This window comes from Diuraphis noxia, unplaced genomic scaffold (assembly GCF_037042655.1).
Source record: "Diuraphis noxia isolate RWA-SAM2 unplaced genomic scaffold, SU_Dnox_SAM2 contig0001, whole genome shotgun sequence".
NCBI lineage: Eukaryota > Metazoa > Arthropoda > Insecta > Hemiptera > Aphididae > Diuraphis > Diuraphis noxia.
In genome coordinates this window covers 33,761,185-33,784,849 of record NW_028301711.1, presented here as the reverse complement: position 1 = coordinate 33,784,849, position 23,665 = coordinate 33,761,185, and the positions used below count along the sequence as shown (strand labels likewise).

At 26.1% G+C, this 23,665-nt stretch overlaps 1 protein-coding gene across 1 annotated transcript in view; it reads left to right on the top strand.

The window, feature by feature from the left end:
- The first annotated feature begins 7,062 nt into the window (after positions 1-7,062).
- Positions 7,063-23,665, top strand: part of LOC107173188 (uncharacterized) — a 29,248-nt gene continuing 12,645 nt past the window's right edge. Inside the window, exon 1 of the mRNA XM_089217835.1 lies at positions 7,063-7,224. Coding sequence (XP_089073961.1) covers positions 7,217-7,224 — 8 coding nt within the window. The 5' untranslated portion in view covers positions 7,063-7,216. The remainder of the gene's footprint in view (positions 7,225-23,665) is intronic.

Below are 23,665 nucleotides of genomic sequence, written 5' to 3'. Positions count from 1 at the left end.
ATGTCATATATATTATGCAGTCGTTATAGTATACATTTGGATACACAAAAGGTCTCTATTATACGAATATTATTGGAACAACGTGTGACGATTGTCCTTATTGCTATACATGTACGACTATAATAATGGTGTGTTACTGCTGGTCGGTCTACATCGAAAACTGTCAACAGAGGGTTGTTCAAGGTTTATAGGGGGAAAAAAAGAAAGAAAAAACTGTGACGCTACGTCGCGACATTATATATTATTATTATACTTATACTCATACCAATCGAATACATGTGGCGATGTCGGGTGGGTTATATAAGTGCATAGCGAGACATAATTTATTTTTCTCACCAGCTGCATTGACGTCTAACACTAAAACGACACAAAATACTTTTATTTTTCGCCGTCGAGGATGTATGTATAAACATATTTTCTATTACCGACACGAGAACACATGCAAGAGCCAAGACCATAATAATATAATAGCATTAAATTGACATTTAATAATTTTTATAATAATATTATACACTTAGTTATAATTTTATAAATTAATTACATAATGTAGGTACCAGAGGAACCTACTATGTTCTACACGTAACCGATGTTTGCCTTTGATGCCGAACCAATAAATTTGGTTTGGTAGCCGGCCCACTTTATCCTAGGAGTGGGCAATCCTAACATTAGTAGTAGCCAGTATAGGTAGTAATCTAAACAATGTATACAATTTTTAAGTATAGAACAGAGTTTTTTAAACACTGGTACGCAAAAGATTACTTGGTGGTACGTGGAAGTCGTAAGTTTAAAAACACTAGGTAATAAATTTGTATTTGCATTAATAAATAAATAATCATTTTACTGCCTTTTTGTTTGAAATGAATGTATTTAACTAAGTAAAGTTTGTATGGCTCTATTTTTAATCATTAGTGGTACATAACTAATTTATACTATAGTACTATACTCAAATGGTATGCGAAGAAAAAATTTGAGAATCACTGGTATAGAATATTTTAAGATTATTACATGTATGAAAAAAAGGGAGTTTTATCGATGACGCTATATTTTTGTTTATCTTTATCTCACCGGATATTTATTTATGTTTATTCCGAGGACTGTATGTTAAAATTTAAATAGTAACCTATAATGTACCATATTAAACAGAATTTATTACTTTTTTTTTTTTTTATTTACAGTATTATAAATACACACAAACGTAGACTACTATAATAGGTAAATGTATATTTTTTTATTCAAATAATATACCTCAAACATTTCTGTTGTTCATAATGGAAAAACTTAAAAAATTATTGTAAATAAATCTCGAAATTAAACGAAAAACGCACCAAAATAGCTGTACTACCCATAATTATATCATTCGCAAGCAAAAACAAAACGTTGGAAAACCAAGAATAATATTACAAGGTAATGTGCCCGATGGAGTTAACAAACCCTATATGTAGTTCAAATATAATAGACAACGCTCAGAACAATCAGATACAAATTATTGAAAACATTTTAAAAAAAAAATCAAATCACAATTGCGAAAATCTTTTGACAAACCCAGTCAGATATTTGCGGTAATATACCTATTCTAGCCGAGTTTCCCGGTAGGCAAATCTAGTCAGCCGTAATAGACGAAGGCTCAATAATATTGTTGTTTTTACCAAAATAAATGGGTAGGTAATAAATAATATTAAAACAAGGCAAATGAGATAAATATTACATTAATTAAATTTATTTTTTTAAATAAATAATTGTATTATAATATTATTATTAAAAATATAATATACCTACCGGACATTATTATACCTCGGAGTTATTTACTCAGGACTTTTTAATTTTTATTACCACGGTATGATGTGTTAGAAAAATACGCCATTCGTCCGGTATGAACATTTGTTTTCGCTTGCTCTGTGAAGTAGGTATTTAAGTAAAATTTTATGATTTCCAACAATTATACTAACATGTTAATAGTTTTTTCATCAAATACCTTTAAAATATAATATGTATAAGATATGTTGAGATGTTTTGAACATTTCACTATTATATTTTTTTAATCCACCCACAGTGTGTGTAAGCGTTTGTAGTAGAAAATATGCTTTAATTTTCTGCAACAGCGTCTTTTCTTGTGAGATTTTTAATAAAATTGATATTGTTTTTTTTACGTAACTAAAAAACCAACCGTATAGATACATGATTTTTTCTTACAGAAATTTTATATTATATTAGTTTTTTTTAAATTATGGTCAGTAAAAAATTCTTCGTTGTTTAAAATAGTTTAAAAATTTAATATAAAGATCCTTATTATTTACTGTAATAGCAGTTCAAAAAGATATATCACCACTTTTTTTCTCGCATATAAAGTTAACATTTAAAAAAAATTGATCAACAATTTACGAATTGTTTTGTAGATAAAAATTTTTAGAATGTTCAATTTTTATAGTTAAGAGTTGACAATTTTAAGGCTTTTCATAAATATTTCATACTGCAGCTATAAAATATAAACTAAAATAAACACAATTTTTTTCTATTAGATATTTTAAATTTAAATTCTAGCAAAACAGATTTTTAAACGGAGAATAACGATTTTAGTTGTTTTTTGTTTAAAAAATATTATACATGGATTACATGCAATTTTTAAATTACACCAAATTACCTAATTAAATGTGTTGGTAAATATTTATTTAATCTAATCCTTAACTATAATAGTAAAATAAATTACTTTAATAGAAATACCATAAAATATATTTATATTGTAATACTTATATTGTCTCACAGACCGTCTTCGCTCTGAATCGTTTTTCGTTTACAATTTGGTATTTATCTCATTAAATAAAAATTTCATACATATATTCAATTATTATAATTGTCGGTTACAGAATTATAAACAGCAAAGCTAAATCCATTTGTCCATCTTTTTATATTTCATAAAAACTTGGTAGAACTGCATTGAAATTATTAATTTTCTTCATTTACTTTCTATACTTTTATTGTCATTTTAACAAATTATATTCCTAATTGATAAATATGATTATAATAGGTCATATTATACAGATATTTTTTTTTTTAGATTAAATACTAACACAATGTGTATTTGCTTCACGACAAAAAGTAATTTTAGAACTCGTCATTATTGATCTGATTATACATTTTTTTTCTAGTCGGTAAGTATGTTACTTGAAGTTATCAATATTATGTATTTATGTATAACACGCGCTGATCAAATTGTTTTTTGATATAGGTACTGACCATGCAAATATTTGATTGGTACTTACTATAGTATTAATTATTATTAGCACATATTAATATATATAATGCTACTATAGCTTTAAAATACATATTTGTAAATTTAATACTGTTATAATGATACAATATCGTAGTCTAGTAACTATAGGTAGAAAGATAATATCACTGCAGTTAGTGCATTCCTCTGTCGTTTCGTGGATGTACCAACGAATATTTATGCGACTGCAGCACCTATATAATACATAATATATTCAATAGTACTTTTATATTTTGTAGCTATATAAAGGTATATACCTTTAACATCGCGTTCGACCATCAGTGCGTTATAATATAATATAATTTATATTTACAGGTTTTTCAAGTTTCAGCTGTTACGGCTGAACGCATATGTATATTATATATACAGAGTGTCTCACAGAGATCTGACATTCTGTCAAATAAAATAACTTTAGTTCTAATCAATATTTTTTAAAAATTTCCTTTAAATATAATCCATAGACACTTGTGCTGCATTTATAGAATACATTTTTTATTTTTTAATACTGAAAATAAAAAACTTGAAAATTGATAAAATAATTTTTCGAAATATTCAAAATAGCCAATTTGTAAATTTGATTTTCAGAAAAATTTTTATGGTAAAAACACTTATTTAAGTCAAAAGGCTGATTTTTTACAATTTTTTTAAATATCAATATTTTTGTTTGGTAAATTATAGTAATTTATAGTTTATATATTATCACATAATATTATTAAAATAAATACAATACAAAAAATAATAAGATTTTAACATGCACTTATTTAAAAATGTTCTTATAAAATATTTTTAAAAAACTTTATTATTATTTGAAATTACAAGGTTTCTAACATAAACTAGATCATAATTTACTTAATGAAAATATTGATATTTAAAAAAATTGTAAAAAATCAGCCATTTGACTTAAATAAGTGTTTTTACCATATACATTTTTTTTTAAAAATCAGATTTAAAAATTGGCTATATTGAATATTTCGAAAAAAAATTTTATCAATTTTTAAGTTTTTTATTTTCAGTACAAAAAAATAAAAAATGTAGCGCAAATGTCTATTTATTAGATTTAAAAGAAATTTTTTAAAAATATTGATTTGAACTAAAGTTATTTCATTTGTCAGAATGTCAGATCTCTGTGGGACACCCTGTATATATGTGTGTGTGTGTTTATAGATTATATATATGTATAGACCCATATCGTCTGACAAACGCATCGAATATATAGTGTGTAACAGAAAGATATGACATAACGTCATATCTTTTATATGTTTCATTTGTTATATCTTTCTGTTAGGTACACTCCGTATATTATTATATATATATATGTATTTTTGTACATCTGCCAGCATGTTTTTGTTTGTCTGCTACTAGGGGTGGATTTAAGGCACTGTGATCTCTGTAACGGTCGCATAGGGTGGCAATATATTTTATACACGATAAAATCGTATTAATTATTTATTTTGGCACGGAAAAATACTGAATTTTTCAATTTTGGAGGCGTATTTTGTTCATTCGTGTATAGCAAAGTAATATTTATTTTTTCCCAGGAAATCATCGATGATGACAACGATTTTATTATATGCTTAATTATAGCTTAGTTTTCTAATTGCTTATAAAATCAACATTATATTATTGGTATATCGATGTAATATGTAAGGATAGTCGGCTATTTGTTTTTTATATTTGTGCGATAATTTTCACCGTCGTATAAATTTTACACAGATCTGGTAACGATATGGATTATCAGAGATAAAATATCGTACTGGAAGGTTTTTTGGTGCCACTATACCACGCACGCTCCCATGGTAGTGCATGGTACGATATATTAGAAACGCGTTCAGGAATTTTGTGGTTCATGAACACTCGATTTATTTTCAAAAATATTTTTTTCGACAGCTATGAATGTTAAATTAATATGAATATTTTTGCTGTATAAACCCTTCCCCTATCACCAGACGTTTTTTCGATTAATTTGCTTATATAATACATCATAAAAGGCTTAGTATTTGTACGTTATAATACTGTCTTATTATTAATAAGTAATATACATAATATCATTATATTATCATAATAATGACAACATTAATGTTTATGGTAGGTATGCTATTTCGTAGGCCGTGACGTGGTATATAATACAAACCATGTTGCGGGCTACGAATACACAATTTAATTTTATATTTATCTGCCCGGTAGACGATAAAAATTGTGCCTGCAACGTGTTATGAGGGCACCACAACTGCATGCACAAACGTGGAACACAGCAAAAACTATACTTACTCCGGACAACTGTTCTTCCTCAGTATTTATAGTAAAATTATCATAATTCCACAATGCATAAGCAATAATTTAATCTAGGCGGTGGCGTCGTTATTTTGTTGATGGCACAAACTAATAATTTTAAATAATTAAATGAAAAAATAAATGCATTTTCTTAAGCATGATAACTTTAATTATATTTAAGTTGTCGAAAAAATAACAGCGCTACGACACACACATAAATTGAGTTCTTACCTATACGTTAAGGAATTTTGATGATTCTATTGAAAATACTGTGGAAGAAAATTTATCCCACGCTAAAGATAAAGGTTATTATATAACGCACCTACTTCAGCAAGGGTTTTTGATTATTAATTGTATTTGTTGTATAATTGATAAGATCCTTTTAAACCTCAAAATATTAAAATGTTCATTCTCTTATTAATTGTTACAAGTTCTGATGGTATATTTCTTAAATTATTTAGCCTGCATAAGAAAGGAGTAAAATTATTCCTATTACAATAGACAAAAGCTTGTTCACTGCTAGTGCTTCCAGTGGAACCTATAGTTTTACTATAGGTGTAATGTATAGAGTAGGTATATGTCATAATAATATTATGTAGTATATGATAGCGGGTACACCACAGGCTACGCTGAAAGCAATAATAACAATTTGCATGTTATTATATATAATTTGAACATTTGACAAGTCCTTTGACAAAGACCGTTAAGCAACCATATAATCTGAATCTTTGGTACACGGAAAACCACAATAATAATATTTGTTACATGAAAACGTTCGATTAAAAGGCACCACACAATTAACACATCAGTTCGCCTAAAAAGCGGCGTAGATTCTCTTGACATCCGCAGTTGATCAAAATGAAATGTTGTAATGTCAATTTTTTTAAAAACCAATTAATACGATAAAGGCAATACGCCTTTGAATAGAACGCCCACCGTGTTTTTCATTGGTTCGTTATACAATCATACAAAGGTACCGAATCGTCATCGTACACGTATTCGATAATTAAGTATGTAGCTATTCGCCTCAATCCTACACCAACGGAGAAAATGTACGAAACCGGTTTCCTTCAAGATTGTGGCCGTGGTTGCTGTCGAACAATAAAGTAATAATAATAATAATAATATCTGCGTTGTGCGGGATAAGCGCCGACGATCAAATCGAACGTCTAATGCGCCACGGTAATAGTGTATAATGTTATATAATCAATGTATAATACTAGCACGAAGGGCTAGTCAATATATAAAACGAAATATACAGTGGCGCGTCCCGGTGTCGCTTTTTTTGTCATTCAAAAAAAATATTATATTATATTATTATTTGTGGGTCGCTGAATGCTGCGCGGTGGCCGTCGTATAAACGCGGCGCTAGCGGCAGTTACGTTGTTTTCAACAGAAGAGGCCGTCGACGCCGCCGTCGCCGCCGCCGCGTAACTAGTCATTCGTGGACCAAAGAGAAGGGATGAAGCGCTAGTTACCACCGTCGAGGTTGTATTGCTCTCCCGCCGATTTTAATTGTAGTCGGGCAGCGTAAGCGACAGTGCGATTTGCGATCATTTGGAGTTCAGACTTCGTACCGTTCGTTCCTGATTGATCGCATCATTCGTTTCTTCGAGTCCGTAAAATTACCAATTCACGGGTGCTACAATTCGCCGATGCTGATATTCACCATTCGCAAAAATGTATAGGTACGTACTTATCACAATAATGATTAAATTCAGTATTACGAAAGGTAGTTGATCTTAACGTCTGAGCCATAAGCTACAGCTACAATTTCATTATATCCCTGGGTTTGAAACTATATATTTACTAATATAAAACTATATAGAAAAAACATATTATTATACAATGAATAAGCTACCTAATATCTAAATATTTAAAGCTTATCTAACTATGAGGAGTTTAGGCTAATGCGCATGCGCGCAGTCGTAAATTAGCGGTTAGTACAACCTTTGTCATGCGAACTTTATAATATCACCACTGTTTAGTCAACAAACATAATTTAATATAAATATGCGATGATTAATGATGGGTTAGTGCAGTAGAAACCAGACCTCTTGCGACTACATCGGTTATGATGTCTTTGCACGTAATATGCGTTTAAAATGTAATAGCTTTATCCTTAGTAGGTATGTAATCTTAGAAAAAAATCTATCGTAATTTTGAATGTAAATTCCAATTTAAATGTTAATTATTAATGTGAGATATGAAGATGAGTTCATTTTGTATAAAACTTAGAAGATATTTATCATAATTAATCAACATTAAGAGGACATGATATCCGCAGTTTTAACGGAAGTAATGAGCTCATAATAACTAAATTTAAAATAAAAATATGAAAATACCTGTCATCGACTAGATAAATATTCTTACACCTAAATTTAGTAATAGTTCAGTTCACTTTAATATTAAAAGCGTACAATTTGTTATGTTATACGTCTAAGACTAAGACAACGCAAGCAGATATAAAATAGCGGAATAAAGATTGATTATACATAATTAAAATATCGAGAATGGCTACAATATTTTGTAATGGTATCTCATTACTTGTAATATTGTAACGTCAACCGAAATTAACTAGATTATTTTCGTCCAATGAGCGCAGACGAACGGTGCGTCGTCTGGCGGCAATTTTGCTATTTATATCGTAACCGTTGGTAACAGTAGATTTAAATATCATTTTCATCTGAAATTAAAAAAAAAAAAAATTAAATCATCTATCCTTGAATGGACCTAAGTTTGATTTTTAAAATTATTGTTGATAAACATTTTTTTACTCGATCTAAACTCTTGAAAATGTAATAAAACATTCCTCATAAGTTGATGTGTTAATTTAAAAAAAAACTGAGTAAAAACCATAATGTTTGTACGTTTGTAGTTAAATTGTTGACATACCTAATTCATCAAAATCACGAAAATTGGCAAAATTTTTCGAGTAAAATATTCTTAAAAATTGATTCCACTTAATTTGCCTACATTTTATAACAAATAATAAGTTAATTAGAAAGTCAAATTAATTATTTACGATTGTTTGAAGTTAAACATGTAAATTAAGTTATTTAGGTATTAACATTTGGAATTTTCAACTTTTTAGATTTTCGTTTATTATGTATTATGTCAATAAAACTGTATTCATTGTGTCAAAAAATCTTGTAAATTTAATAAAATATTTCTTCTAATTTGTTATAATCAGAACTTCAGACCGTTTTTATAATGTTAAAAGTATATTATGACGTTAATTAATTCAAAAAACAATAGAAATCGATAACAGAAAACATATTGGGTACCTAAAGATAAATAATTGAAACGGATAACGTAACAAAAACGATTAACAATTGAAAGTTAAAACATAATAAACATATCAAACAACAAACAAAATTATGAAAATATTTATAATTATATCTATAGAATATAAATATTATTTTACAATTAAAATTAAAATTTGTTGAAAAATGTAATCTTATAATTTTCATATTATTATTGCATACTATAGGTATTAGTACTTGCTTATTACTAGTAATATTCACATAAATTAAAAGTTAACTAGATCTGTATTGCTATATTATATAGTTACAAATACAACCATACATTTTATTGTTTACCTACCTTTATTTTTTGTATAAATTATAATGTAAGGATTCGTAAATTTCTAAGTGTAAAAATTTCAAATAACCAAAATCAAGCAAACTGAATGCCAACATATTAAAAAGTTTTTAAGCTAAACATTAAATTAGAATAATGTTTAATGCTAAATTAATCATAACATTTAGTCATTTAGACATTATAAACACTAAATGTTCATAATGTTAAACAGACAATAATTGTATACTTTTTTAAATTTGAATTAAAATTAAACACAAAAATTGAATAACATTTAAATTTTTTTTAGAACATTTAACACTAAATTTCTCATAATTAGGGCTTAGATCTTAAAGAATAATAAATAGTAAAAAATCACAAAATTATTTTCAAAAAGTAAAAATGAATAATTTTTATTTTAAAAACAATTTAAAAAAAAAACCAAAAATTGACATGAATTAGTTATAAAACTGAATCAAAAAAATTGAAAAATGTATTTAAATTAAATAAAGAATTCACTACTCTGTATTTATCAAAATTTTCACTACTGAAACTGACAATTGTCTAAAAGAATGTTCTTATACATAGAAAATGAATGCTCTACAACCACTGAAGTGATTGATGAATAGTTCATGCAAGAAGTTTCGTTCAAATCAAACTTTATTAATGTTTTTAATAAAAAATAAAATATTTTAAAATTTTAAATATAAAATTGTTTTTAGCCTTTGTTTTTTAAAAGAAAGCAATTTAGTATAGCTAATTAATTATTAGCTTCATTTAACTTTTTTTCTGCATCAAAGACAATATTTATACATATTGTCAACGATTTTCCTAAAATGATACTCATAATTTTGTGTTATGATATTAAATTATTTCATACCGTTAATGTGAAACGATAATACAATATAACCATTTAGTTTGTACTTTTTATTCTCAAGTTTTTTTTATTAATCAAAATTAGTTTTTTTTATTACTATGGTATAATAGACATATAAAAATTTCATAGCTGAAATAACTAAAAACAGCAAAAAAAAAAAAAAAACATTTACACAAAAATAAGCATAAATAAATTGGTTTATTTGGAATAAAAATGATGCGAAAAGAAGGTATATATAAAAATTAGATTTTTATCTCATAAATAAAAAAGAAGCATTTATTTTAAAATTTGAGCCTTACTATTAATGTTTAAATTTCTTATAATGCTAAACAGTATTATTATTTTTTTTTATTTAAGCTCTGGCCTGCCTCTTAGTGGCGCAATTAGATATTTGTCGTAAGAGGGAATAGACATTTTTACACACAAAATACTTATATTTTAAAGTACGGCGGTGAGTGGTGTCTGGAAATACTATACTACTGTCATTTTCTGTTAGATTAACATTATTTGAAAACAAACACTTGAAACCTATTAGAATAAAGTTAAACATAGAAAATGTAATTATATCTAATTGTACTTATTAGATAATGTATTATAATAATTAAATAATACTATTGAGCACTGTAAAATATAACAAAAATCTTTTTGTCAAATGACTTGTGATATAATCAATTTATAGGATAAACGATTCTATAGTAGTCTTGAACATTTGACATTAAATTGGAAGTATTGTTATTTGGATTAGCTCAGTTAGTTTGTGTTTTTGATATTCTTTTAATTTTTACTATAACATTTACTTCATCAGCCATTCCCTGTAAATAATAAATAATATTATTTAGACATTATAAAAAACACATTTTATATGTTTACCTTTGATTTTATAATATATTTTTAAATTCATGTTTAAAATTGTTCCTATTTTTTTTTAATTTATTGACAGTATCTTATGCTAGATCAATGACTTCTTTTAGGTCAATTTTGGTTTTTATAATTGTTAACATAACGGTAAACCAAATGAAAACATTAGCTGAAAAATTACAATAGACTTAAGTGACTAGCTTTAAATTTACAATTTGGTTACCTGAACAACATTAATTTAAATTATAAATTCAGAGTCCAACGGTTTTAGAACTAATGATGCATCAATAGCAGACGAATCCTTCCAATCTGATATACATTTTAAAGATTCTATTTCAAACTTGATAAGTTCAATGGACATTATCGTATCCTTACATCCATTGAGTTGCACATAGCTTTTTTAATGTTTTATTTTTTGATCAACATCACTGTTTTTGATAGGTAGTAGATAATAACACTTGATTTTGTTTAGGAGTATTGAAAAAGTTGTATAATTTTTCAATTATATTTATATTTGATATTGATTGCAGTAATAGATAGGATAAATTTTGCTAATAAGCTGCATGATGCACGTAAATTGCTTTAGGGTATTTAACTCTAATTTGACCTTGGACACTTTAAAATTGGCCCAACATACTACTTACCCAATTATATCCCTGTTCATGTAAATATTTAAAATCAATTCCACAACTCATTAGACCTATAAAAAAAATAAACAAATAATAAACTCATAGATTTATTCTTTAGTAAAATTTATCATTTAAAATTGAATCGCCCAAGTATTTTCTTGTCAAACTATGTATTTCGATAAATTTAAGAAAGCAGTCGTTTACATTGTTTTGTTCATCAATAAATCTTACACGAAGAGTAAGTTGTTTAGTAACAGATATGTCAGTAGTTTCATCTACTGAAACAGAGAAACACTGAGAATTGTTGATTTTTTTTAGATTAAATTTCCACATGATGAAATAATCTCATTTTGAATTTGTGGTTTTATATATTTATTACAAACCATTGATTTTAGTATATTTGTTAAAGATTGATTGCCTTTACATCTATATAATAAAAACGACCTGAAATTGCCCTGGTTTGATATTTCTTGAGCTGTAATTTAATATCAAGTTATGATTTGTACTGTTAATATTTATTGAACAAACATAGTAATAATAATAATTTAAATAATAAGTACTAACTAAAAATATTTATATAATCCCTATGATCCCTTAGAGCAATTTATTGTTGACCACATAAGAGAATACACTCATTTATAGGAATGAGACGCTTCCTATATAGCTTATATTTGTTTTAATCTGATTCAAATAATTTTAATAAACATGAAAATATAATACAAATAATTTCTTAGTTTCTACAACATACCTATCACCACCCCACTGATTTATTATTGATGATTCGATTTTTTTAAACACTTTAAAAAAATGATCATGATCTAAAGTGGATTATCTAATTGTTTCTGAATATTCAAGAAATTCCTAAAATTATCATTCAATTAGTAGATACCTATCAATAAGTATTTAAAAAAAAATAATAAATAATAATTATATTTATAACAATTAACAATAGGTAAGTAAAGTAATTAATTATCTGTTTGGCTTTTTTCCATGTATCAAATACTGTTTTAACAAAATATCCTAAATGCTGACAATTTTTTCACCAACTTTAGCAAATAGAACACAGTATTTGCAAAAAGCACCAAGGTTTTCTTCAGAGTATGCTAATTGTTGGAATCCCAGAGACCATTTGTATTGAAATTGAAACTAATGTTTCTCATTATTTTTAGTTAATGGAAATATAAAGGAGGTACCTACAAATTTTTAAGCACCTAAAATAATTATTAGATGTATAATTATAATATTATGTATGTAGATAGTCGATAGTCATATTATAACTAAAAAATTGGCATAATTGATTTTGTTTTAAACTAATAATATTAATGAAACTAATATCTAACCGGTAGTGATGTCAGCACAACAAATTAAACACATAATCCCACAAGAAACAAATTTATAAATAAATATAAATATTATATACTATACAATCCCTTAATTCCGCCCCTGAGCCTCTTATAAATATTAGAAATTATTAAATATTAGAGATCCATTAACACAATCATTTTTTGATAAGTATTTAAAATTAAAATTAAAAGTATCAAAATTTAGACTATTTGCAAATTTATTGTGTTAAAAAACTATAAATTGTTCAACATTTATAACTTAAGTTGAAAATTTAATACAAGAAGTCTCATTAATAGTTCATGGGTACTGTACCTAATCAAAAAACATAAAAAATATATAAACATTTATTTTTTACATACATTTTAAGTTCAAATTTCGACAAAATTACATATAAAAATCAAGATAAGATTCATGAATATTTAAGCTTTTTATGTATATCAAATAAAAATTATGCTTAGTAATATATGGTAATATAGACTGACAAACCATCTTCGGTTTGAATAGTTTTTCACATATAATGATTATTAAATTCAATTTTAACAGTACATCATTGATTTTCTAGACACCTATTGTAGGTACCTATACAAAACAATATCCATTTACCCTCTTTTCTTATTTTTTTAAACATATATGTTAGGGTTAAAGTACGGTCAGTACGGAATAGTGTTATTTCATGATATATCTATGTACTTAATATGTGAATCTAATGAAAACTATAAATCATATTATTTATTATTTAACTAGATTTTTAATAAATTTCCTGTAATTGTTCAATTATATTGAGTTATATTCATTTGGAAGTAATTGGGATACAATTATATTTTTTGATAACAGGTATAGGGTAAATAAATTGATTAAGTATTTTATTTAATGATTAATAATATAATAATAACAATGATTTACTTAACCAAATAGTATTCCAATACGGATAATTTGCACCTTCCTGTGTACAATTACATTTCACAACTGCCGTTTTAAGTAAATTTATACTTGCCAGTATTAAAAAATATCAAAATATGAGTATTTACTGTAAGTTTATTGTAGCCAATATTAATAAATAGATACCTAAAAAAAAAAGGTTACCTAATAATTATTTTTTAATTATATAACATGAAACTATAATTTATTACGTTGCATTAAAATGCATTTAGGTACTGGGAAGTGGGAATATATCACACTTGTAGAGAGAGCTTTTTTATTAACAAGAATTTGAATACATTTCAAATAGGTACAATTTTATTATAGGTGTTCAATATTTTTTTCAAATACTTTTTTTTCTAATAAATAATTAATAAATTATTACTATCAATTTTTTTTCACATAATACGATGCTGCTCATATGACTGATAATTTTGAACAAACAATGTTTTTGAAATGTACTCATCTATTGCATACTAATTAGGTATTGTTTTAAAAATGCTATGTAATATTGTAAATTGATAAATAATAAGGTATAACAACAATGTATCCATATAGACTTATAGTACTACAATGGTTAATGCTTTTTACTTATATATAAATAATTACAATATTTAGCCTTCAAAATCTTCAAACAAATCATTACTTATATTTAAAACAAAGAATTATATTCATAAAAATTTCCTTTTTGCAAGTTAATACAATTTAGGTACCTACTAATCTACTATTGTCAATTCACAATCAGAATATATCAGAAAACATTTTTAATATTTCAAATATTATTTTTTAACAGTACCTATATTAAATACTACTCAAATATTAAAAAAATATATATTTATACAACTCTGCTAATTAGCAAATAAATTGTATTATTGCTCACTGTAATTGTTTAGAAAAAGCTGAGGAAACAGATTCAAAAGAATCATATAAATAACTATAGTTATCCATGATTTATCTTAGTAAGTTTTGTTCTTTACAATATTGGTTTTTGGAAAAGACAAAAGTGTAATTACATATTTATAATTATATTGTTATAATCAGTTTTAAATACCTTCCATAATATCAAAAAATATTTAAAATAGGTATTTATAGTTTCAGTTTATAGTATAGGAACTATACTTTAATCAAATATCATTTAATTATAACTTAATACATACCTATTTGTTTATAAGTGTTATCAGTTGTGTAACATTATTAAATGTTATCGTTAGAGTCAATAATATATATATTCAACTCAACTTTTTGTTCCAATTTTTGGATTGTTTAGTATTTTTTTTAAGATTTTTTTTTATCAATAAAATTAAGTATTAACTAATTCAGGGGCGGACTGAGCAAACTAACAAACTAAACTAATCACAACAAATACCCTCCACACCCAAAAAATACTTACCAATATCAATGAAAAAAGTAGATAAAACTAGGGATAAACAGCCATATTATGATTTTTGGACTATAATATTGACTCATAGAAATATAGCATATTAATATATTATTATATTAAATCTTCAGTACCTACACGACATATATGTTGGCCGTAAAAAAATATTTACTTCTTTACATTGTCGTATTATACAATTATTATAAATTTGTTTAATTTAATATTATATTCATAAATATAATATGTTTAACTTATAAAAAAAGGTCACAGACTCACAACCATATAGTTTATACCTACAGATTTTGATAAAGCATACATTTAATATTAAAACATTGAACAATTTCTTTCTGGATGCAATAATAACACAATTATTTTTAAAAATGTGATAATTTTCTTTTAAAAATTTACAATTTTAGTAAAGTTTCCAACATTGCAAAATAATAACAAAAAAATGACCTGTTATAATATAACATGTATATTATACAAAAATATAAAAAATGCATTGTAAATCATAATTAAAATTGTTTGTCTATACTTAAGAAAAAAATACTAATATGTACAGCTACAATTACAAAGAAAATCATAAATTTTTAAAAGATATAAGTAATACATTTAATATTTATCAGTATATTTATTTTAAGTTTTATGTATACAATCAAACACAAAAACATGTCATGAACAAATAATATGAAATTATTAAGATTCGGAATAGTAATAAATTAAAAAATAATTAAATAGTAAATACCTACGGTTACAATTTTTTTTTAATAAGCATTGAACAAAATACGTAAAAATTATAAAAATTTGAATATTATTTTGAATTAGAAATTCATAAAAATGTTATTATTTCTAAAATTTAAAAATTCAATACAAGATTCTTCACGAGTTGGTCTACTTTTATCAAATTAAAAATCTCGACCGGAATTGTTAGGAGAATTTGAATTACAACATTGGATATTCCTCAATTTCTCGTGTATCTACCGTTATTCTTATTTAAATGCTATTCAAAATCATATATATTATATTTATATTGAAACTTGAAATTTACACCATATGTTTATTTTATACAAGTATAGGAACTTGATAAAATTATCAAAATATCTCAACAATTTTTAAGTTATTTATAGACATTTGAAATTTTCTGTTTTTTGTTCTATATAAATGTCAATGAAATTGTATTATTTGGATCAAAAAACTTGAAAATATCTTTATTCTGGTCAATTAAAAACAATGATCTCAACATTTTTTCAAAAGTAATTTCCAGTAGTTTTCTAAAGCACCAGAAAAAAAACCCTAAAAAAGGAACAAAAAAAAAACGGGAATTTTTACACATAATCAGTTTTTGACAACATCGATTTTTTGCTGTAACTCACAAACGAATCATTGTAAATACTTTTTCATCAAAAGTTAGCTTTATCTATTTATAGTTAAATTTTCAAAATATTTTGACGTTTTTAAAGCTATTTATAGACAGTTGATGTTTTCAATTTTTCTAAGTTTTTTTTGAAATGCCTATAAAGAAAATTGGCTATTCAAAAAATCTTTAAAATTTAATACTAGGTTTATTACAAGTTGTACTTATTGTAGTAAAAAAATCAAAAATTGTTAGTTACAATTTTTGTTTATAAGCATTAAAATTTCAAATGTGTACGAAATAAGTCAAAATTGCGAACATTTGCATGAAATTATGAAATTGAAAATTCATAAAATTGATGTGATTTATACCTAAGGTTAAAAAACCCAACACATAATTCTCCACACATTTTCTTCAAATAACTGTAAAAAAACTCCAGAGACATTTATTTAGAAAACATTTTGTGAGCGTATAAAATGTATATTTAAATATTACGCGCGTATAAAATATATTATAATTTAAATATAGATATTATAATATGTCCTAAACTGACAATCATCTCCGTTCAGAATCGTTTTTCGAATATAATGATACTTGTCATTGCATTAAAATAACACATCCATTATAGTGACCTACTCTCAATCTCTACTATATACCTACTTGCCCACTTATGTTTATTTTGTAATTCTTTAAATTTTTCTCTCACCTCAGCATATTTTTCTTTTTCCTCTTCTATCAGTAACAACCCTTTTATTTTCCTACCCATTAATATTTCTGCTGGAGATGGTAAATTTTTACTTTTTGGTGTAATTCTATTTTCCAGTAATGCCAGAAAGTATTGTTTTTTTTAATTGTTTGAATATGTCTTCCTACCATTTCATTTGATTGTGCATTAGTAGGACTCAATACTAGCTAGTATGTGTTTTATGTGCCACTATTTTATAAACTATTTAAACTCTTCCGTTGTGAATTGCAGAGTACCCCCGTCAGATCTGATAATTGCAAGTACGTCATGCCTAGAAAAATTAATTTTAATTGTTATAATTACACAATTTTTCCCTTGAAAATGAAACATCTGTTCCGACTGTTCCTACTACATCTCAAGTGACTCTTTTGTATTCGTTTTTCTATATTTTAAATAAATAAGACATATATTCAAGACTTCTCCTATGTCATTATTCATACCTAAATATAAGCAAATTCTTTCTTTATATTTGCACTTCTCAATTCCCATATGATTAAAAATGAATCTTTTTCAACATTTCAATTCTTAAACTTTCCGGTACAGTTATCCTATTTCATTTATACAGTACTCATTCATGTACTGTTATTAATTCTTTAGAGTACAATATTTTTTAGTTTCTTTATGTAATTGTTCTCTTTTTTCTTGCCAACCTTCCATGACATAATTTTTTAGCAAGTTTAATTTTTTGTCTGATTCTGTAGTTAACCTAAATTTGTTGTTTCGTGTCCTAAGAAGTCAACTTTACTTTTATTAAATTTTTATTTTGATTTATTAAATTTTCAACTCCAACTTGCTTTTTGAAGTCCTTTTCTCAACCTCTCATCACGTCTTGATTTTTACCATAGACTATCATATCATTTATTCATGTATCAACACCTTCTAATTTTTCAAATGTTATGATTAAATTTTTTATGAAATATTTCTGGGGCTGAAGAAATATCAAAAGGCATTCTTAAGAACCAATATCGTTTCATTGGCATGGAAAATGTATTTTAGAACTTCTATTTGTCAATTTAATTTGTTAAAAACCTTGATTTGCATCTAGAGTACTAAAAACTTTCCCCCCCCCCCCAATTGTTTTAAAACCTCCTCTACAGTTGGGATTTAAAAATATTCTGGTTTTCAATGAATTCCTCTATTTTTTCTATTATTTGTAAATTAAATAGTTTATTTAACTCTTTTTCGACGGCTTTTCCATTAGAATTGGAATTTTTCTTGTTGCACAAACTATTGGAATAAAATTATCTTTTTATTTTAGATCATAATTTCCTTCCATACATCAAACTCCTTCAAACACGAGATTAAATTCTTTAGTTATGTTCATATTTTCATAATTTTCATCTACTTCTAAGGAATGTTTCACTATGGCTAGCTTTACACTATCCTCAAGACCTAAAATAGCTACTTTCTTATCTACTTGTATATTTACTAGGTACATAAAATTCACATCTTTTTTTATTTTATTTCTATTTCCCGTTTCAAGATTTAAATTTCATTTCCCTAGTATTACAATATTGTTCCCATCTACTCATCTCTACTCATCATATTATTATTTATTTTATGCATAAGCGTACACAGGTCTTCTTGGCAGGGGAACTGAGAAGCAGTACCTTAGATCCAGACTCCGATCCCCCCTCCCGATTTTTCTAAGTTAAGACCTTGATGCGAGGCAAAGATTATTTAAATAAATCCTCACACAAAATCAAGTATATGGTTCTACTAAATCATGATATTGTTCTATGCGGTTAAGAGTTAAATTAAACATAAAATTATCAAAAAAGCTTTTAATAAGTACTAAATCATGATATTGTTCTATGCGGTTAAGAGTTAGATTAAACATAAAATTATCAAAAAAGCTTTTAATAAGTTCTTTCTAATAATAATATATTTATTTATCAAAGAGATATAATAATAAATAATAAAAAATACATAATAAAAAAAATTAATAAATAACAAAACATAATTTGTAATACTTTTAAAATAGATAAGTATATGTTTTATTAAAGTTCTATAGCGTAGGTACCTGCAGTATACCAATACTGAATATTGAACATTTTAATATTTACATTTAAATATTTAATTATTTAAATGTTATCAAAAATTGGTAGGTATAATATAATAAGATCATGCTGAAGCAGAAAATATTGCAGGGGATGAGGCAGGTGCCTCCTCTGCCTCCCTGTGCGGCGTGAATGTAGGAAAAAAAAGTCAAATGACAATAATTAAATATGTGTATAACAATTAAAATTAAAGTATTAAATTAGGTATTATTCAAAAGAATTTTACACATTATAGGTCATATTGTATACATATATATATATACCTAATTATTAATACACAGGTTATATGTTATTATTTATTATTCATAGTAATAAATATATTTTAGAGTCTAAACAGCAATGAATGTATTGATTTTATTAAACAAAAAGTTTAAATTAAAAATGTATATCAATTAATTTATTTCAGGATAGCATGTATTTCATACTGCAGTCTGCAACATGTACATTTGAAAAAAAATCACCCTGTACAAAGTATACAAATAATACTTATACATATCTAGGGTGTAAGACATAAATCAAATGATTTCAACATAATATCCACAAAATATTATATTATTTTTATTCAATGTTTATTATAATATTAACAATTTTATTTTTATATATGAATACGGACAATACAGTATGATAAACTGTGTTAAAAATTTTAAATCCATTAACATATAACTTGTGTATTAATAATTTTAAATATATATATGTATAATATATACAATATAAACCAATGTTTAAACATTTTTAATAATACTTTAAATTTTATTTTTTTGTATATTTAATTATATATACATATATATTTGAACAATAATGTGTAAACAATTTTTAAATAATACCTAATTTAATACTTTAATTTTAATGGTTATAGGTATATTTAATTATTGTAATTTGACTTCTTTTTCCGTGGTTTATTTTTCCTATGGCTTTTTTTTTCAGTGGATTATTTTTCCGTTGAATTTTTTTACCCTGGCTTTTTTTTCTGACTACCATGCGGCGTGCGCACGCTTATGATTTTATGTATTATATTATAATAAAATAGTGTGTATGATGTGTATGTGTATACACTATCACACTGTAAATTGTAATATTACTGTCGTAGTCGTACGCAGCCGCCGCCGTGGCTTCCATCTCAACCAAACACGGTAGGTACATGCAGTTTAGCTTATTCACGTGGGACGTGGCCACGGGGGGGGGGGGCAGACAAACATTAACAATGACGGCGTATCGATCGTGTGCGTGCGTGCTCGATTTATCGTATTTCACCCTATACTGCACATATGTTGCTGCGGTGAAAGGCGGCAAGCTGCAGCTGCTCACATACGGGGCCACCCTTCTTCATAACGATCGCGTCGCGCGACGTTGTCAGATTTCCTTTACTAATCGCCCAGGTTAGATATTTTAATACCATCATCGAGGCATTCGCCACGCACCATGTCAATGTACAGTATAGTGCAGCGGTTCTCAGACTTGTTTTTTAGCGTACCACTTAAGTATATTATCAATCAGTACCACTGATGATTAAAAATATCGACAATATCAACGATTATACCTGTACGATATGTCGATATCTTATTTATTGACGTATTTTCCGTGAAATCTAACCTTTATTATCTGAATATTAAAAAAACACACGACATTGTAAAATCATCGCTGCGCTAAGAATCTAATATTTGTTTTTAATTTTCCATCCTATCACCATACGGCCTTCCGCGTACCACTAGTGGTGCGTGTACCACAGCTTGAGAACCGCTGGTATAGTGTATACTGTATAGTGTACACTATACACATTTGAATGACGTCGCATGCCGATGTATATACAATGATTGCAACTTGCAAGAACAATTAGATTAGATTTTTTCAATACTACTCGGGATACTTTCATATTTAAGTCAATTATGATTTTAAAAGAAACATTATAATTTTAATATTAGTTAATCAGTAATGTTTTTATGTCTTTATGTCAATGTTAATATTTTTAATTATATTTAGCCTTATATTTTTATATATTTTTCAATATTACTTAGTGTTGTAGCTAATAATTATAAAACTTTATATTTACTTTTTTTTCTATACATGATTGGTCTACATACCACACTAAAGTTTGTAAAAGAGCTAGTCCCATCGAATTCTAAATAAATAAATCAAAATAAATAAATTATGCGGTCACGTTTAATCTACGGCCTGTTGTGAATTAGTGATCCAGTTATGGAGCACGATTGACAAGGATCGAATCTAATGAATTAATACGTAGTCAAATTAACTATTATTAACATTTGAAACACTAAAACTAGTCACGCGCAAATAGTGTGTCTGGATTCTCGGAGCGCCTTTATATAGTAAACAACAATCAGATTACATGGTCTTTACAGGGTCTCACTTAAGTATTCGTTATGGCTCTTTTAATACTTTAGAAACTAACTTTTCATTACGAAACTTATTAGTAGTAATTAATTTAATGTATCATGTACGCCATAGGTACGCAATACTGCATTAACAATATAATATATGTGTGTCGTCCTAGTGGTCCTACACTTTGACCATCCCGACATGCCCGTTTCTTTTCTCAGCCCCATAGGCCATAATATAATATTACTCATAACAGTTATAACTCATAAGGTATCTCGTAAGATAATATTATCATGACGTGTGAACCACACATTTCTTGATAAGACGATCAGAGTTACGAATGGATCTTCGCAGGAAAAAAATTTTTGTGTCCGTATATAATATTGCCTACATTTCGCCCCTTTTGTGCAGCTATCAAAATGTGATAACATAATTTGCATTATAAATTATATTATATTTTATTATAATTAAATTTAATGATTTTATATATTGCTAAATTGAAATTCAAATAGTTAAATAAATTTAATATAATACACAATTCGAATAAAAACACGATATTCACTTACGGTCGTCATTTAAAAGCTACCATTCAACAATTTGAAACGTGGTTGTTTTTCAATTTTTTTTTTTTGATGTTAATTGTATTCATATCCTCAGTTTGCATAGGTTTTGATTAGTTTGTAAGTGATTCACTAATTTTATTGCAATGTTTTAAAATATGTTTTAGCTGATAGAGAAAAATTGGCAAGTAGCAATATTATTTTATATAATACTATAGTACCATATATTATACTGGTTCCTATTCAAAGAGTATTAAATGATGTTCAAGATTCTGTGAAAGGAACAACATAGTAACGCTTACTCTATGAGTGTTCAATTATAGGCCAAATAGTTAGTTAAATGTATTTATAATCTAATTTTGTATTTGAAATACTGGACGACAAGATGATTTTGCATTTAAAAAAAAAAAAAAAAATACAAAATACAAAATATAGCCTAATTATAACATTTCTATTATATTTTCGCTTGAAGTATTCGCAACGAATTGTGTATTATTAAATTTATTTAACTACTAATGCATTTAACTATTTTAATTTTAATTTAGCAATATATAAAATCATTAAATCTAATTATAATAAAATATAGTATTATAATTTATAATGAAAATGATGTTTTCACATTTTGATAGCTGCAAAAAAAGGGGCTAAATATAGGCAATATAATATACGGACACAAAAAAATTTTCCTGCGAAGATCCATGCGTTCAGAGTTCGCTGTAACGGTTAGGTGATTATACTACAATAAACGATAAATTAAATTAGTTTGATTACACCCTCTATTTTTATAAATCGTGTAGTTCATCATAGCCATCGGATGACGTCACAGGTAATGGATCAACAAAATCCACAATTTAGACACTTGTAACAACATAATATAAAAATAACCAATTTTCAGTAGTCAAATTATTATCAATACCTAAAATATATTCTATTCAAAATGAGAAACACTGTCACGGGCCAACTTCTGCGCATGAGTGTGGTTTCACTACATGTACGGACCATGGGCAATGGGCATTATTTGATCGTCGGAAACGAAAACTGGTTGCTGCCGACTGTGTTTCTTACTTTGAATAGCGTATTATAAATTAAATAATAATATTAATAGCCTATACTATTATTCAGTGAATAAAGAGTGTTAATTCCTAATGAATTAGTGGTTTTATCTTAAGAAAAATAAAATAGATAATTTAACCAATTTTTTAACTAAATTTTATTTTTATTACATTTTAATAGTCCTGTATAATAAGTTAAATTGTAAATATTTCCAATTTAATATTTTCTATATAGGAAGTAGATAACAACATTAAATTTATCAAATAATCAATTCATACCTATTGACTATAAAAAGTATCGTGGGTAAAAGGATGACCGTACTAAAATTACAATAGTAGCGTTGTCTGTCCACCAAAAAATATATTGAATCTACACTTATTATTATAAAGAGTTAAAGATTGTGAGAATGTAGGGTAATTCCTGAATCTACTGAACCTATT